Source organism: Trichomycterus rosablanca, chromosome 24 (genome assembly GCF_030014385.1).
Source record: "Trichomycterus rosablanca isolate fTriRos1 chromosome 24, fTriRos1.hap1, whole genome shotgun sequence".
Classification (NCBI taxonomy): Eukaryota; Metazoa; Chordata; class Actinopteri; order Siluriformes; family Trichomycteridae; genus Trichomycterus; species Trichomycterus rosablanca.
Window position 1 is genome coordinate 9,419,609 of NC_086011.1, and position 19,531 is coordinate 9,439,139.

A 19,531-nucleotide genomic window follows, 5' to 3' on the forward strand; every position below is an offset into this window, starting at 1 on the left:
ATGGATGGATGGATGGATGGATGGATGGATGGATGGATGGATGGATGGATGGATGGATGGATGGATGGATGGGTAGGTGATTGGATGTGGTGGTGGATGGATGTGGTGGTGGATGGATGGATGGATGGATGGGTTGGTATCCATAGTGGATAGATGGATACATGGATTGGATGGGTGGGTGGGTGATTGGGTGAGTGGATAGATAGATAGATGGATGGATGGATGGATGGATGGATGGATGGATGGATGGATAGGTGATTGGATGTGGTGGTGGATGGATGGATGGATGGATGGATGATTGGTTGGGTTGGTGGATGGATGGATGGGTGGGTCGATGGATGGATGGATGGATGGATGGGTTGGGTGGACGGATGGATGGATCCAATAAGTGCAATAACTTAATATACATGTATTTTGCATATTTTTAATGTATATATTATTTTTTTGATATTTTATAGAGTAAATAACTACACACTATGTGTGCAATATTTTTTACTTAGTTGTATTTCTTGTATTCTTGTCTTCATACTGCTGTAACAAGTTAATTTCCCTAAGGGGATCAATAAAGTCTTATCTTATCTTATCCACCCAACCCATCCATCCACCCACTCAACCTATCCATCCATCTACCCAACCCATCCATCCACCCATCCACCCACCCATCCATCTTTGATTACTGATGGATGGATGGATGGATGGATGGATGGATGGATAGATGATAGATAAACTTAACGTGTTCATTTTTTTTTATTTTTTTTTATGTATTTATTTAATTTCAAATTAACAATGAACAGTCGCTTTGTTCAGCGCTCGGCTTGAGCGGTGCGGTAAAACATCATCAAAGTGCGAATATGAGACGAAACTGCATTTGTGTGGAATAAATCCACTCTGAAAGCATCCAAATGTATCTGTGTTTAGCTGGATTTTCCTCACTGTTTCACTTTTAAACTTGTGTTACAGCTCGGGGTTCTGAGAATCAGCTTTTTATTTCAGTGTTTTTATATTACATTTGTGTTATTTTTAGTTTTAAAACAACCCCATTATTTTACATGAGCCTAAAATATATGCAAGTCCACGGGACCATAGAACACATTAACAGGTTTCCCATACATCCTTATGGGGGAAAAAACTACTTGAAACTCAATGCCAGTCCCAGAACTAATAAATAAGAAGCAATAATAATAAAATTTTGTGTAAGTAACAGGGTGGGTGGTACAGGAAGAATATTTTTTTAAAAAACGTACATGGCAAAATGTGCAATTCGTACAACTATAAACTTGACGCGCTGATAGAATTTTCTTTCGAGTACATATTCGTATCTGCTCTGAACTGTCTCAAACCACATTATTATGACATGCAACAGAGAGAATAAAACCCCAGTCAGAAATAACAAACAAGACGATAAGATAGTTATCAGCAGGAAATGGCTTTCAACAGTCTGGAAAATAGAGAGCAATTTATCCGAAGACAGCACCGTGTTAAACACAAGGGGCAATTCTTATCTAACTCTAAATGTACATCAAAAAACGCTGGGATTAAAGAAAGAAAATAATAAAGTAAATTGTCTGTTTTAGCTTCCTCGAAAACTAGAGTGTATTTGAGAACACACACGAGCGCACACACATACAGGAGTATGCAGACCCAGACGGCTTAGCCTCTCCACAGGGGCCCGTTTATTTTCCTATTTACCGCTCAAGGGCCATAACTGATTATCTCGCCGCAACTGCTCAATAAAAATAACGCTATTTACAGGCGACGGCTGCCGGCGGGTCGAAACATGAGAACAAATTACGATCAGCGTAATACATACATTTATCTAAATTCCCCCCTGTAGTAGGAGGGAGGAAAAAAGACGCAAGGTTGCGACTCCGCGTGGATATTTGCATTCATTTGTTTTGAGGTGATGCTTGAGCGCGCGGTGGATGTATTGGAAGTCTGAGTAGTGAGATAAAAAAAGAGAGAGAGAGAGCTGTCAGGAGCAAATTAAATCTGTAAAGGTCTGATTTGACTTTGTAAACAAGACTGGTAGTAAATATGAGCATGCTTGTTCTCTCTATCTCGGAGAAGGGGGATAAAGGCTTGGCGCTCATGTGGTTATCAGTTTGAAGAGCGTGCCTGGCGAGGCTTGTCCAATCCTTTATTGTAAAACGCTGTATCGCGATCAAACGGGCCAGCCGCAGCAGAACACGTTCAATCGTGAAATCCCACCGGTGTAGGGGACTAAATAAAGGCTACGGAATAGTGCACCGGAACTGCTTCGATGCATCTGAACAGTTTCTTCAAGCCTCTAGAAGGGTGCTGATAAATAGAACAGCCCCCTTCTAAAAGATACTGGCTCAAACATTGGCTAGGATATGGTGTCTGTGAATGACGAGGCTTATGGATTCATGGCATCTTTTTTATACTTATTAAACCACTCAGTAACCCCCTTGTGCCCCGTACTAGATTCTGTAAAATGTGCCCCTGCTGATCTCCAAGGCAGATGGAGTTGATGAGTTCTGGAACACTGGAGATGAGTTCTGGAAATAAAGTTCTATGGATTGCTTCTGTGCATCTTGGCATAGTTTCTTCAAGTCTCTAGAAGGGGAACAAGAAATGGAACAGCACCCTTCCAAAATATACTGTCTCAAACTTCCTTCCAATGGTAGGGATGAGGATGATGGGCACGATTCTGTAAAATGTGCCCCCTGCTGATCTTCAAGGCAGGTAGGCTCATTACGCAGACGACTCCCAGACGTGACCCTCTCTTGACTAAGAAGCAAAGGAAGGGTTGACTGCTGATCTATCCAAATTCTCCCTGGCATATTCAGGAGTTCTGGAAATAAGGTTCTATGGACTGCCTTAATGCATCTTGGCATCTTGGTTTCTTCAAGTCTCTAGAAGAGTACCAAGAAATAGAACAGCTACTTGAAGATTGGTTAAGGAACCAGTTTTGGAATATCCAGGAGTGGCCCTTCATAGTGTCCAGATTTAAATCTGATAGAAGTTTCCTTTGGGCAGCACAAAAGCCATCAAACGTCAATGTGGTGTCAGAGGTGTGAGGGCAATATTTGGTACCAAGGCTGGGGCACATGGGCATCACCATAATATCCTTTACGGAGGAGGAGAATGAATATTTCTAATTGACACATTAGTTGCAGACACTTGGGGCAAGTCCATGCTCAGTGCAGTGAATGATATTTTGAAACTATGACGTCTGCTATTAAAAGGAGATTTAATATGATGTATTTGGTGCCAGATGTTTTGGAGGAGACTTGGCAGCCTAGCCAAGGGGTTTGCAATTATAGCCTGCCAGTTTGGGCAAAGAAAGACCACGAGGTGGAAGACTCATACAACACGTATGACTGTATTTGTTTGTAAGTGTTCGTAAGACTCTCAGCCGAACGATTGTGGTGGTAAAGCGGGTGCTGTGAGATTACAGATGCTTGGCATCTTGCCAATTCAACCCTTGTCATTCCACTCGTAAAATGCAACCCTGTAATTAATCCCTCATCGGTGTCCCATTCTGCGCCGTACATTTTATTTGATACACACATTTCATTGGCGTTTTCCGAGTTGTGAAGTACAATAATTACCGGAGTTATAACACCTTCCATTGCGGTGCGCCTGAATGCCGAGTTGTTAAGGTTTGACGCTGTTAATTGCCCCCTATAATCTAATTCCACAAAGGCGGTCCCATTACTCCAGTGTGTGCAATTCGACACTGCTGTTTTTTTTTTCCGCGGCATGAAAAGCGTCGCCATTAGCCCGCTTGACGGCCGCTCGACAAAAAGGTTGCGCACAATGCCGAATTATATTTGCGTTCTGCTTTGTCTCAGAGATTCGCTCCCTCTTTCCTTTCTTTTCTTTCGTGAGCTGAATAGGTGGCGTAATAGAGGATACTGGGGGGAGGATAATTTTTTGCCCCTTTCTTTCTGTCTGTGGTGAATATTCATAAAAAAAAAAGACTAAAGAGATAGGTGCTTGATAAGCAAGGGGCAGGAAGGCAGCTAGGTGCGAATCGCCACGCTTAAATACTTCCTCTGCTAGAGTTTTACCACAGAGGATGGTATTGAGGACTTGGCCTTGCAAAGGGAGACCTGCTAAAACAGTGCCTTTTTATCCCATCTTAGCATAGCCAATTAGTCTTACACTGCTGGGGAACCATCCAAAGAGGGTACATCTGCCTGCCTATACTTCAGTGGAGTCACCCGCTTGATCGCCATGTTCCTTCACTTCTTTACAGGTGGCTTGGCCTACTAATCAGGGTCTGGTCTTGTTTCCACCCAGCAGACTTGTGACCAACATAGTCTGTTGCAGGCACTGCCAATTGTGTCTGCTAGTAGGTGCCCAGCCAAGTCGGAGGGTTCAGAATTTCAGCACTGGTGTGCTAGCAGAATATCCTGCTGCATCCACTGTAATATTGCCAAGTTACCACTGTTGCCCCCCAAAGAAAGGCAAATGAGCACAAGGCCAGGCAGTCCTCTGATTGGTCCACCCACCCCACACTTAGTAAGTACCCATCATCCATACTTAAGTGGAGTTACCCACTTGATCTCTGTGTTCCTTTACTTCTGTACAGGTGCCTTTTTCCACCCAGCAGATTTGTGACCAATATAGTCTTTTGCAGGCACTGCCAATTGTGTCTGCTTGAAAGCAAACGGCCAACTCTGAAGGATCAGAATCCCCAAGTCGCCACGGTTGCCCCCCCAAAAAGGCAAATGAGGCCAGGTCGTATCCTGATGGGTCCTCCAACCCCACACTTAGTAATATTAAGTGTATTAGTAATACTAAGTGTGGGGTGGAAGGACCCATCAGAAGACGACCTGGCCTTGTGATCATTTGCCTTTCTTTGGGGGGCAACAGTGGCAAATTGGCAATGGGGCTTGAACCAGAAACCTTCCAGTTAACAGTCTAGTACAATAATTGTACTAGGACTGTCCCTTGCAGAGCATCAGTGCCAAGTTGTGCCTAAAACAGTACAGTTTCAGAAGAGTGGAGACTGTTATAACTACCAAAAGCTTAAGTAATACCTACAGTTTTGACTGTGATGTCCAACAAGCCACTCTGTGTGCCAACATACGATTGACCAATAAGTGTACGTGCAATTGTGCCTATTTTTGTGGTTACGTTGCCAACTAACACCCCCTCGAGCAATCTCTATAAGCATTTCGAATCTATTAATGAGCCGGCGTCTGCGGCACCTCGGCAGCTTCCCAGCGCTATTAAGATTCACCGGGCCTGTCCGCACACGGCACGCTCGGCTCCGTACCGCAGAGGTCAACGCCGATCCGGAGAGAGCCACTAATGGAGAGAGTGCGATGGAAGGAAGAGTAGAGCGGCATCTGAGACGGGCGTTCGCGGAGAACCAAGAACGGTAATTAGAGGAGCTGTTTGAAGAGCGAGTTTAACTGATTAACAAAGGGAGGAGAGGGAGAACGCAAGAGCAGGAGAACGAAGAAGAAAAAAGCCAGGGTAAAGAAGAAGACTGATGCGTCCCGGAGGGTCATAAAGTAAGAAGTGGAGACGGAGCACGCATTTCAATGAGTTTTAATCTCGGCCCTTGATGAATTACGGTTCCTCGCCGAGCCGTTATGCTCTTAATGATGGGGTGAATGGCGTGAAAGCTTGTGCAGACCTTGGCGAGCCGGATGGAAGTGTCCGGAACCCGTCGTGTCACGTCTCTATATAGAGGTCAAACTGCAAACAAGAGAATTTCCTGACAAGTACAATTAAAATATATCGCGCCTCTGCACAACGGGCCGTCCGAGCGCAGAGAGACTCGTTTTCATTAAACTGCTCTTAAAAGAGCTGTGAACGGCTTCCCTACTGCGCCGGTAACCTCTATTATATTCCATTAGAGCAAATGTACGCGGCTTCGTGATGTCTGGACGCGAATTATAAAATATGATGCCTTAATGACACGGCTAGTCAAAATTGAAAACTGAATCTGGAATTTGAATTCCACACCACTTCTTTTTATAAATTAAATAATTAATTTATTTTTGTTATTTATTTACTTAGAAAACATAATCTAAAATTTGAATTTCATACAACTTTTTTAAAATAAATGTATTTATTTATTTGTGTTAATTATTTATTTATTATTGATTTAAATTAGATTTATTTATTTACTATTTATTACTGTTTTATTTACTTTTATCTGGATTTTAATTCCATACCACTTCTTTTTTTTTTTTATATATTAAATTTATTTATTTATTTCTATTATTTATTTATTTATTTACTCAAATTTGAAAACTGAACCTGGAATTTGAATTCCATACCACTTCTGTTTTTAATTTATTAATTTAGTTATTTTCGTTATTTATTTATTTATTTTACTTACATTTAAATTTCGAATTTGAATTCCATACAACTTCTTTTTTAATTAATTAACTGTTTTTTGGTTTTAATTTATTTATTTTTTATTCTTATTATTAAATGTATTATTTATTGTTATCTATTTATTTATTTTTACTTATTTACTTAATCACATTTGAATTTTTTTTTTATGATTTATTCAATATTTACTTACTATTTTATTTATTATTTATTTATTATTATTTACTTTATTTATTTATTTATTGTTCCTTACTTTCTATTTATTAATTTATTTTATTGTATTATTTTTTTTTCTTTGCCTGATTACAAATTACAACACCTTCGAGATGCATGGAGCCAAAACATTTTTCAAATTACAGCAAATAAAGCATCCTTAAAAAAGGCTCCACTGGCAAATTAAATGTAGCTAAGGAGTGAAGTTATTAGCCTCGGAGATAACGCTTTCATTTTCTTTTCTTGCCTCGCTTTATTTGCATTCAGCGTCCCCCGAATTACGGCACTGAGGGGAGGGGGGAGCAGGGGGGTCCTTCTCTTTAGAAAAGGTCAGCCAGGCAGTAATGAGCTGTACACTAAATTATGGTATTTAAATAAATGGATGATGAATGCAACTCCATCCTCTGGAGGCTTCGTTGCCATTCCACATGACGGGGCAATTATCACACGTAGCGGAGGCGGTGCGTACACGCGAAAATTAAGCAAAGCGGCGAAACTTCGAACAGACGTGGCGAATCAGCTCCATAAAGGTGTAATTGGGACCGGGTGAATTTTTTTTAATGGTGTGTGTGTGTGTGTGTGTTTTTTATTGAGGGGTAAAATCTAGTAAACGGTACTTAAAGTTGGTGAATTTAGTAAGGGCCATGAGGGTCTAGGGGGTTTAAAGGCTGCGGAGCTGCACCTGGCCGTCCAGTGTGAATTACGACGTTAAGAAGTCCACAACAGCCCGTATTCATTCATACACACACACACACACACACACCACACACCATGTTGTTTCTCCGGGCAGTCGCAAATTGCCAGATATTGGCGAGGAAATGAACACAACTATCCCTCGGTGGCATGCTCCATGGAAATTTATCGCTGGAGTAATTCTCTCCAATGCGCCCGGGTTTAACAAGCGCGGCAGCCCCGCCGATGCCTCCGTGCGATCCCGTTGTGCTGCCGCTACCGCCGGGATAGAGCGCGATGGCAGAAAAAGGAACGTATAATCAAAATATAAACAGCACAATCCATCTAAATGACCTGTCTTCAAGCTCACCAGCGGCGCTCCGGGACCTCTGGGAAAGCGGATAATTGAAAAAATGACAAGAAGATGACTGGAAGGAGGGTGTTTTACTCTCTCACACACACACACACACACACCTCGGTGATGCACACTGGGTACAACATCCCAGCACTGTTTATCCCTGTCAGAAAGAATTACCCACCTAAGTGTGCGAAGACTAGCCTGCCTATACACACACGTCTCAGCCCACTTTATTTTCCCACCCCCCTGCTTGCTGGTACTCCTCACTTTCGGTTCCCCGTGCTGATAGGCATTACGATCTGTTTATTCACGTTAACACTCATCAGCCTCCTCTCGGTGGGCTCTGGACGGTAAACAAGCCGTCACATCTAATTTATGCAATCTGGCATTGCTGTGTATTAGGAATACCCAATGTGTCAGGATGGGGGGGCATAAATAGGGCTAACGGCTTGTTTTATGATTGGTGTTTTGTACAACAGTAAGAGCTGCCAGCTGTTTGACAAAAATGGGCAGGTATGTGTGTTCAGTATTAACATAAAATGACCAAACAAACAACTGTACTGATCTGTCTTTAGGACAGCTGGGGACCCTGATCACGTCAGAGGAGGATATGTTTGCCTGACACATGCTCCCACCAGCCAATCAGAAATCACTTATTTAGATATGATTGTAAGTCAAGAATACAAGATGGTTGGTTGTACTTGGTTGGTTGGTTGGTTGGACGGATGGATGGATGGGTGGGGTGGATGGGTTAGGTGGGTGTATTTGGTTGGTTGGTTGATTGGTTGATGGATGGATGGATGGGTGGGTGTATTTGGTTGGTTGGTTGGATGGACAGACCGATGGATGGAAGGATGGGTGGTGTGTATTTGGGTGTATTTGGTTGATGGATGGATTGGTGGATGAGTGGGTGTATTTGGTTGGTTGGTTGGTTGGTTGGTTGGTTGGTTGGATGGATGGATGGATGGGTGGATGGATGGGTGGATGGATGTGTGGATGGGTGGGTGGGTGGATGGATGAATGGATGGGTGGATGTGTGGATGAATGGATGGATGGATGGATGGATGGATGGATGGATGGATGGATGGGTGGGTGGGTGTATTTGGCTGGTTGGTTGGCTGGTTGGTTGGATGGATGGATGGGTGGGATGGATGTGATTAAGTGGGTGTATTTGGTTGGTTGGTTGGATGGATGGCTGGATGGATGGATGGATGGATGGGTGGGTGAATGGATGGTTGGTTGGTTGGTTGGTTGGATGGGTGGGATGGATGTGATGGGTGGGATGGATGTGATGGGTGGGTTAAGTGGGTGTATTTGGATTGTAGAATGAATGAATGAATGCCTTAATTTGTAATTTATACATATACAGGTGTACAGTTCAACAAAATTCTTTCTTCACACATTCCCTAGCTTGTTTGGAAGCTGGGGTCAAAGCGCAGGATCAGCCATTGCACGGTGCGCCCCTGGAGCCAGAGGGTTGAGGGCCTTGCTGGCATTCGAACTCTCAACCTTTGGATTGACAGCCCAAAACTTCCACTAGGCTACCACTGTCTCTCTACAATAGTCACATGACCTTAAAGATACACGCATATAAAAATGTAAAAATGTGGTTTTATACTGCCTGACTAGTCAAATCATGACCACCTGTTTAGGACGCCCATGATTTGTCAATGCTAATAGGTCCCTGCCATCTTTCATTTAATATCGTCCTACTGGTGTCTTTCATCTGAAAAAACGATGCAGTCTGTTCCAGTGCTTTCCACTCCAGCAGCAAAACACATGTGTTTTACATTTATCTCACAACCCTACACCAAATGTCGCTTAGCTGGTGCTGCAAATTCATACAAATACATTTCATACATGCCAGAGCTAAAAAAACAAACAAGACGGCGAGCCAAAATGCCACAATTGTTCCACCCAGAAGAAAAAAAAGCCTCCTTAATCCTAAAAAAAGAGGCCAGAAGGTCACATTATTCAGGTGGAACCGATGAGGGAGGCCCAAGCTAGTGGGTCGGCGAGGAAAGGGGAGGGGATGCTTTTAAAAATCATGCCGCTACCATCAAACGAGCTGGAAGATATTAGCCAGCATGTGGAGAGTGAAGGGTCTGTATTGAGTGGGACGTGCTACCGAAGAGGGCTGTCAAGTTAATAACGGCTGTGATGAAAAGCTCCAGGCGCGGAGACCAGGTGGATCCATAAATACAAACTCCCCACCTAAAGATTAGCCGTGAAGCATGACGTCCCTCCCTGTTTTAGGGGCTAATTTGTCCCAAAATACTCTGCTCTCTTTAGAGCCTTCAGTTTTTTTTTTTTTGCACCTCTATAGGGTCGGGCATTCAGAGCTTAATGAGACACAGACATTGGAGGACACAGACCTGAGAGCCAAAAATGAAAAGAGCTAATATTTAAGTGTCCAGCAAGCAATTTTATTTATTTATTTTAATTTTGAGTTTCAGGCTGCCTTTTTAATGCAACGGTATACTACGTTAAGAAACAACGATTTTCCGAAGCACTCCTGAGCCACATGGCTGTATTTATCAGTTGCATAATAGTTTTGAAGTGCTCGAAGGTCACAAACATTCAAACTTTCTAAAAAAAAATTTTTTGTATTTATTTTTATTTTGAGTTTTGGGTTGCCTTTTTGATGCAACGGCGTACTACGTTAAGAAACAACGATTTTCCGAAGCACTCCTGAGCCCACATGGCTGTATTTATCACAGTTTCATAACGGTTTTAAAGGGCTCGAAGGTCAAAAACATTCAAACTTTCTACATTTTGTATTTATTTTTTTATTTTGAGTTTTGTGTTTTTTTAATGCAATGGCGGACTACGTTTGAAAACAACGGTTTTCCGAAGTACGCTTGAGCCCACTTGGCTGTATTTATCAAAGTAGCATAATGGTTTTGAAAGACTCGAAGATCACAAACATTTAAACTTTCTACATTTTTTATTTTGAGTTTTGGGTTTTTTTGAAGCAACGGCAGACAGCGTTAAGAAACAACTATTTTCCGAAGTATTCCTGAGCCCACTTGGCTGTATTTATCACAGTAGCATAATGGGTTTGAAAGCCTCGACGGTCACAAACATTTAAACTTTCTACATTTTTTATTTGTTTTTTTATTTTGAGTTTTGTGGGGGGTTTTTTAATGCAATGGCAGACTACGCTAAAAAAACAAAATTTTCCGAAGTACACTTGAGCCCATGTGGCTGTATTTATCAGTTGCAGAACGGTTTTGAAAGGCTCGAAGGTCACAAAAACTTAAACTTTCTAATACAGTGTATCACAAAAGTGAGTACACCCCTCACATTTCTTCAGATATTTAAGTATATCTTTTCATGGGACAACACTGACAAAATGACACTTTGACACAATGAAAAGTAGTCTGTGTGCAGCTTATATAACAGTGTAAATTTATTCTTCCCTCAAAATAACTCAATATACAGCCATTAATGTCTAAACCACCGGCAACAAAAGTGAGTACACCCCTAAGAGACTACACCCCTAAATGTCCAAATTGAGCACTGCTTGTCATTTTCCCTCCAAAATGTCATGTGATTTGTTAGTGTTACTAGGTCTCAGGTGTGCATAGGGAGCAGGTGTGTTCAATTTAGTAGTACAGCTCTCACACTCTCTCATACTGGTCACTGAAAGTTCCAATATGGCACCTCATGGCAAAGAACTCTCTGAGGATCTTAAAAGACGAATTGTTGCGCTACATGAAGATGGCCAAGGCTACAAGAAGATTGCCAACACCCTGAAACTGAGCTGCAGCACAGTGGCCAAGATCATCCAGCGTTTTAAAAGAGCAGGGTCCACTCAGAACAGACCTCGCGTTGGTCGTCCAAAGAAGCTGAGTGCACATGCTCAGCGTCACATCCAACTGCTGTCTTTGAAAGATAGGCGCAGGAGTGCTGTCAGCATTGCTGCAGAGATTGAAAAGGTGGGGGGTCAGCCTGTCAGTGCTCAGACCATACGCCGCACACTACATCAAATTAGTCTGCATGGCTGTCACCCCAGAAGGAAGCCTCTTCTGAAGTCTCTACACAAGAAAGCCTGCAAACAGTTTGCTGAAGACATGTCAACAAAGGACATGGATTACTGGAACCATGTCCTATGGTCTGATGAGACCAAGATTAATTTGTTTGGTTCAGATGGTCTTAAGCATGTGTGGCGGCAATCAGGTGAGGAGTACAAAGATAAGTGTGTCATGCCTACAGTCAAGCATGGTGGTGGGAATGCCATGGTCTGGGGCTGCACGAGTGCAGCAGGTGTTGGGGAGTTACATTTCATTGAGGGACACATGAACTCCAATATGTACTGTGAAATACTGAAGCAGAGCATGATCCCCTCCCTCCGGAAACTGGGTCGCAGGGCAGTGTTCCAGCATGATAATGACCCCAAACACACCTCTAAGACGACCACTGCTTTATGGAAGAGGCTGAGGGTAAAGGTGATGGACTGGCCAAGCATGTCTCCAGACTAAACCCAATAGAACATCTTTGGGGCATCCTCAAGCGGAAGGTGGAGGAGCGCAAAGTCTCGAATATCCGCCAGCTCCGTGATGTCGTCATGGAGGAGTGGAAAAGCATTCCAGTGGCAACCTGTGAAGCTCTGGTAAACTCCATGCCCAGGAGAGTTAAGGCAGTTCTGGGAAATAATGGTGGCCACACAAAATATTGACACTTCAGGAACTTTCACTAAGGGGTGTACTCACTTTTGTTGCCGGTGGTTTAGACATTAATGGCTGTATATTGAGTTATTTTGAGGGAAGAATAAATTTACACTGTTATATAAGCTGCACACAGACTACTTTTCATTGTGTCAAAGTGTCATTTTGTCAGTGTTGTCCCATGAAAAGATATACTTAAATATCTGAAGAAATGTGAGGGGTGTACTCACTTTTGTGATACACTGTATATATAGATATATAATTTTGGGTTGCCTTTTTAATGCAACGGCGTACTGCGTTAAGAAACAACAATTTTCCAAAGTACTCCTGAGTCCATATGGCTGTATTGATTACAGTAGCAAAACAGTTTTAAAGGGTTTGAAGGTCATGAACATTCAAACTTTCTAAAACATAAAAAAGCTAAAATGTTTTACTGTATGGCCAAAAGTATGTGGACATTTTTCTTAGTAGCTATATTTGCTAATGTGTTTACAATCAATAATCCAACTTTGCCGAAGGACCCTGTCAATAAAGACATGGTTTGACAAGTTTGGAGTGGAGGAGCTTCACTGGCCCTCTCAGAGCCCTGGCCTTAACCAAACTGGATGTATTTGGTATAAACTGGACTTTGCAACTGACATTCTGATTCATTCCAATGTGGTTAAAAATATATATTATTAATTAATGACAATAACTCAATAATTACGGTGGTAGCCACACATTTTCCCCATATATCTGCACTCTTCTTTTTAAGAATGCAATGCAATCAACCAGAGTTTTCGAGAGGCTCTGAATCCACCGATGAACAAGTGGACGTACACCTGGTAAGAACACCGAGGACGCTACCACTAAAAAGCTCTACACAAGTAATGAGAGCCAGGCACCGGAGGATACAGGACAGAAAGCCAGAGGAAAGAAAACGCAACCAGTGTCCAGGGAGCACTTTTGTGACAGCATTCGGACAAATGCAAGAGCAGCGCCTGTGCGAATGCCCAGAGCGGCACAAGTTCAAGTGGAAAATCCACCCCTTTCTTTTCCTCCTCGAAGTGTCCCTCCTCCCTCTTCTATTAGTCTCGTGCTTGCTGTGCTTGTCGCACACACATATACCCACGCGCCCTTGCGCCTCTATCTAACGCCCCACTGCCCCAGAATAAAAATGACAAAAAATTTCCAGCAGAACACGTAGGAAGTGACGGACACTGGCAGGCAAAAGCATAAAAGCCCCTTTATCGACCGACCGGCCTTCGTCGCACATTTCAGTCATGTTTTAGCCGAACGAAAAAAAAGGTTGTTCACACTCGGCTGCGCTGGAACCCGGACTCCGAAATGTCCACTGCCGGCCTGGACCGTTCTCCCTTCCTGACTTGTCGCTTTTCTCCCTCAGTTTTCTTTCTCATTCCATCATAGTCGACGTTTCTTTCTTCACACCAGATGAAAACACAAAAAACAGCAACCAAAAGTTTAGGGAGTACCGATGAGGGTGTACTGTTGTTTTGCACCCTTAGGTCCCAGGTTCTAGGCTCTGACCTTTGATAGATATGATTGTGGGGTGGCCTGGCTGCCCAGCAAAATAGATCTGGGTTCAATCCTGACCTTCAGTAACCATCTGTGTGGAGCCTTAAAAATTCCAGAAGGTGGATTGGATTGGAATGGAATAGCCCCTTGGTATACACTGATCAGTCATAACATTAAAATCACCTTCTTGTTTCTACACTCACTGTCCATTTTATCAGCTCCACTTACCATATAGGAGCACTTTAAAGTTCAATGACATGGTGTGTTGTGCTGGTATGAGTGGATCAGACACAGCAGCGCTGCTGGAATGTCCACTCACTGTCCACTCTATTAGACCCTCCTACCTAGTTAGTCCACCTTGTAGATGCAAAGTACAAGCTGCTGTTTGAGTTGGTCATCTTCTAGACCTTCATCAGTGGTCACAGGACGCTGCCTACGGGGCGCTGTTGGTTGGATATTTTTGATTGGTGGACTAGTCTCAGTCCAGCAAACTCCATCAGCATTGCTGTGTCTGATCCACTCATACCAGCACAACACACACTAACACACCACCACCATTAGACACCGTCAGTGTCGCTGCAGGGCTGAGAATGACCCACCACTCAAATAATAGCTACTCTGTAGTGGTCCTGGGAGAGTCCTGACCATTGAAGAACAGCATGAAAGGGGGCTAACAAAGCATGCAGAGAAACAGATGGACTACAGTCAGTAATTGTAGAACTACAAAGTGCTTCTGACTGAAAGAGTGAATGTACGATGCCCTGCAATCGATTGGTGCCTTGCACAGGGGTATTCCGGCCTAGTACCTGAAGCCAATTCCATAAAGACACGGTTGTACGATATATTTAATCCCAATTGTATGCCTTTGGGTTCAATAAGAACACTGACCGTCAATCAGGTCTTCTAGCCCAACATCAAAGCCTGACCTCAGAAATGCTTACTAATACTCCACCTTGTAAAGAGTGGAGGCTGTTATAGCCCCAAACACTTCAAATTAGAGCCTATGGTTGTAGACTGGAATGTCCACATGACTATCCAGTGTGGTGTGCCAGCTGGCCATCATGCATCTCTCCATCGGCTCATTCAGATGTGGCGCTAGGTGCGCACAATGGCGCGGTGGCAAAGCCGCCCCTCTTAAGACACGCGTGAGCAGGAAACTAATTAGCATGTCTCTAATGAGTCTTTTCATTTTTTTTAAATTAAATAAGGGCTTCAACAATACATCAAAAGATTATTTTCTTTTCAATTACTGACTGATACTGTATGTGCAAGCTTCCATGTGTGTGTATTGTGTTTAGGGATGTGTGTGAGAGCTCTTGGCACATGCTATGCCCTCCTTTTTGATACAGAACACAGATACTCAGACATATTATAGTACTAAATACTCAAAAGCATGTGGACAACCAACATGTTAAATACTAGCAGACTTGGATTAAAGAACACCTCAACTGGACTCAACTGGAATTTTCTACAGATTTAGCAGCCTGACAGACTGACGATACGTTTCCAAATGCAGGAAGGTGGCTGACAAAAGCTTAGCTCTGTTTTGGATTCATTGATTCATTCATTAATTAATTAGTTATTTGCTCTAATTGCTTTATTTTGGTTAGGAGCCTGTCCCGAGATACTAGGTGCAAAGCAGGAATACCCCCTGTACAAGGCACAAATCCATTGCAGGGCATCGTACATTCTCTCTTTCAGCTAGGGCAAGCCGTAGCCTAGTGGTTAAGCTACTCGACTAGTAATCAGAAGGTTGCTGGTTCAAGCCCCACCACTGCCAGGTTGCTGCTGTTGGACCCTTGAGCAAGGCCCTTAACCCTCAATTGCTCAGACTGTATCTTGCAACTGTATGTCGCTTTGGATAAAGGCATCTGCTAAATACTAAGAAGCCCCACCACTGCCAGGTCGCTGCTGTTGGGCCCTTGAGCAAGGCCCTTAACCCTCAATTGCTCAGATTGTATCTAAGTCGCTTTGGATAAAGGCGTCTGCTAAATGCTGAAAATGTTCAAATGTGTCAAAGTTGGTCCTTATTGGTCCTTAAGGAAATGGTTCACCAAGGTGGCCTGTACAGACCTTGGACCCTAACCCTCATCCAACATGTTTGGGATGAACTGGAATGCAGAATGTAAGCAGGCGGGCCGCTCAGGTGGCGCAGTGGTAAAAACACACGCTGCAACCGGAGCTGGATCTCGAGTACATCGTATCGAATCCAGCTCTGCCTTACCGACCGAGGCTGGGCGGCTATATGAACAACAATTGGCCTGCTGTTCAGATGGGCGGGACTAAGCCGGATGGGGTCTCTCTCTGTCAGAACGGTGCAGTTACGACCTCTGCTGGCTGATTAGAGGCGCCTACACGGAGATGAGGAAGGAGTGCTCTTAGGGTGGGTCTCTCCACACGCAACGCTAGGTGGCGCAACACTCGTCAATGTGTGGGTGGCAAGATGCATACGGCTTGCTGCTCACGTGTCGGAGGGGATGTGGATTAGCTTCGATCTCCTTGGACAGGGCAGGGATCGGCATTGGCGGAGAGGAAGCATGATGCAAATTGGGCAATTGGACACGTTAAAGAGGGAGAAAAAAGGGGAGAAATTGCATTAAAAAAAAAGAATGTAAGCAGGCGTTATAACTATAATTAATATTATATGATGTTCACTTGTCCACATACTTTTGGCTGCTTTGTAAGCATGAAACTAATGTTGACGTGAAGACGTATTTTGAGACGTGATGCTATCAAGGAGTCGTGTTTTCCTGGGAAGTCCATGACTATAGGTGAGGCATGAAGAAAAGAATCAGGGAGCCAGTGGAGCCTATTATGCTAAACCTCTACGATCTGGGTGCTACCGGCCTGCAGAGCATCTACACAGACATGATTGGATGTCTAAGAGTAAGATGGTCCTGTGATGGATTGGCATTTTCTTTATACTAGTCATGGTCGCAGAAAGCAGGATTACCCTGGGCATGGCACCCGTATCTCAGCTGTGGTGTGCTAGCGTAATACATAATTACGCTAGCCTAATTATTCTAACGAGGTTCCCTCGCTAAGTCTCCACTACAGATCTAGCGCTCAAACATTCAGTACATGAACACTAAACAGTCTAACAACCACTGATCACTGGACCGATCGCTTTTTCCACCCCTTCTTCACTTTTCCTCAACTCGACATGCCCGCTGTAATTAGTGTGGTTTGTTAATTAAATGAGCGCGCCACTAACGAAGTAACCTGCTGTTCCTTGATGATGTTAATTACCCTGAAGGGAAAACCCCTCAACACGGCCGTTTAAACTGTCAGCCCACATTCCCCGCTGGATTATTGATGATTTGAAAAACTCAAGGCTGATCTTGAGGACTCCTGTACTCACTCGCTCTTTCCCCGCCCGCCCATCCATTTATTTTTAGTTTGGAGGTATTGTTTAACGACTCTTTCATCCTTGTCTGGTCTAGATATGAAGTGATGGACAAAAGTATTGGGACACCTACATGTTACACCTATGGGCGCTTTTAAGATGTGATTCTAAATCCTTAGGCATTCATATGGAGTCATTTCCTCTTTGAAGCTATAACAGCTTCCACTCTTCTGGTCATTCATCCAGAAGAGCATTTGTGAGGTCACAAGATTGCCTGGTCCCGGATAAGATCAGGGCTCTGTGCAGGACAGTCAAGTTCCTCCACACTAAACACAACCAACCAAGCCTTTATGGACCTTTCTTTGAAGCCTTAAGATTTCCCTTAGCTGGACATAAGGAGCCTGTGCTAGCCTCTGATCTTTACAGTCGTCCACCACCAATCTTTACAGTTGGTTACAGGTAACGATCTCCTGGCATTCGTCAAACCCAGACTTGCCATCAGAATGCCAGCTAGAGAAGTGTGATTCATTACTCCACAGAACATTTCCACTGCTCTAGGGTCCAGTGGTGGTGGACTTTACACCACTTCATCCCTTTATCACTTTATTTATGTCAATGCCAGAGGAGGTTTAGAACTCAGCAGCGTTGGTGACTTTGTGGCCAAGTGCTGCAGTTCCTAAATGCTTCCACTTTTTAATACCACCAGTCACAGTTGATCATGCAATATCTAGGAGGGGAGACATTTCTCGCACTGACTTGTTGCAATGGTGGCATCCTACTACAGTACCACACTCGAATTCAACAAGCTCCTCCGAATGAACCAATATTTCCTTAATACCTGGATTCAATGATTACACAGTGTGTCCTAATACTTTTGATCACATGATTTATTTTATCAGTTGTTATATAGTGAGTATGTCTTTGTGTCTTACCTGTACGGGGCTGTGTTTGACCTCGTTGCTGCTAGGTGAGGTGAGTCCTGTGGCCTGCTGGAGAAGAAACTGCCGTGCTGCCTGAAGAGCCTGTGGACACAGAGGAGGAAGAATGATGGTCAGACATGAATCCAAACACAAACTACTATTAACATGACCCCCACAGGCACCTATCCTTACCTACCACCTAAGACAAACAAAGCACCTTTCTGCCCAACACACTTTGCCAGTGGCCTTACGACTCAAACTGGCCTGCGTCCGAGCTCAGGAATGTCAGTCACCCTGTTTTTGTTTGAACACGCCTGGCCCGGGGGGCAGCCGGCCAGCGGCAAAACATGTCTCTCCAAACAAAAACACCAGGCGGCAGTAAATCAAGGGGGAAACTGTGCTTTTTGAAGAGCACCATCAGGATGCACATTTGCTTCCTGGCCCCTAAAAAGAAGGAGGAAGGCTACATGGTAAATAATAATTTATGACAAAAAGATGAGAGCCCAGAACAGCAATTCAGAGAAAATAAAATTCATAGTAGGCCTATTATGTGAAGTCAATTTTCAGTACAGTGTGCAATTTTGACACCCAGGACACACTGCTGGAATGCAACAGGTCTCGATAATGGGACAAATGAACATCTACATTGTAGGTAAAATAATTAATAGAGACTAAGATTAATAAAGCCGTTCAGAAATCTACACCCACAGTTAGTTAATAATGATATCAATTGCAAAAGCACTTACATGTGTGTAGGTGGGTGTATTGTGGTGCGGGCAGCACTGCCCTCTAAATAATGGATGCCTATTCTCTTAAAAGAGCGAACGAGTGACCGACAGAGAGGCCCGCCATGCAATCAAATGTAGGCTGCGTGATGAAAACCATCTGCTGCATCAAGAGCACTTGTTACTTTTGCTGAGGTCGCAAAGTGCATGCACACACTCACCCACCCACACATCCCCCAACCCCACCTACACATAAACACACCCTGAACCACCCCCCCCACCTTCCCGCCCAACCGTCCGGCTGCCCAGAATATTGGAACCAAGGAGACCAAAAACACCTCCCAGGCAAGGTCAGTCCACCAAGCATGTGGTGGATATTAAATCTGGCACATGTGCACCTAGGCTCTCATCCAGCGGTGGTATCCAGGCTGGCAAGTATCTGGCAACAATAAAAGCTAATTTTGTTCAATTACAACACTGATTGCTACGCTTGAATACAACTATTATCTTGAGGTGATCTCTGATACTCGAGTCTATTTCGGTTATTTTACATTGACATGCTCAATAGACTTGTAATGGGTGGTCAGTGCTTCTGTGCTTCTGCACTTCGTCAGGCTCGGCAGCTTAGAAAGCCAGGGGTCGGACAAGCCAAACAGAGCTGGAAGGAGACCCGGGCTGACCCACAGTCTGGAGTGCAGAAACAGTCACCTCCCGGTGGAAACTCCACACGGGCTTCCCGTTCGGGGTGGACGAAAGGCTATTGGATTAGTTTTGACAATGTACAAACT

At 43.7% G+C, this 19,531-nt stretch overlaps 1 protein-coding gene across 1 annotated transcript in view; it reads right to left on the reverse strand.

Moving 5' to 3' along the window:
* The window catches only part of foxp4 (forkhead box P4), a 201,205-nt gene that overhangs the window by 82,401 nt on the left and 99,273 nt on the right, over window positions 1-19,531 (reverse strand). Inside the window, exon 3 of the mRNA XM_062986129.1 lies at window positions 18,031-18,120. Coding sequence (XP_062842199.1) covers window positions 18,031-18,120 — 90 coding nt within the window. The remainder of the gene's footprint in view (window positions 1-18,030; window positions 18,121-19,531) is intronic.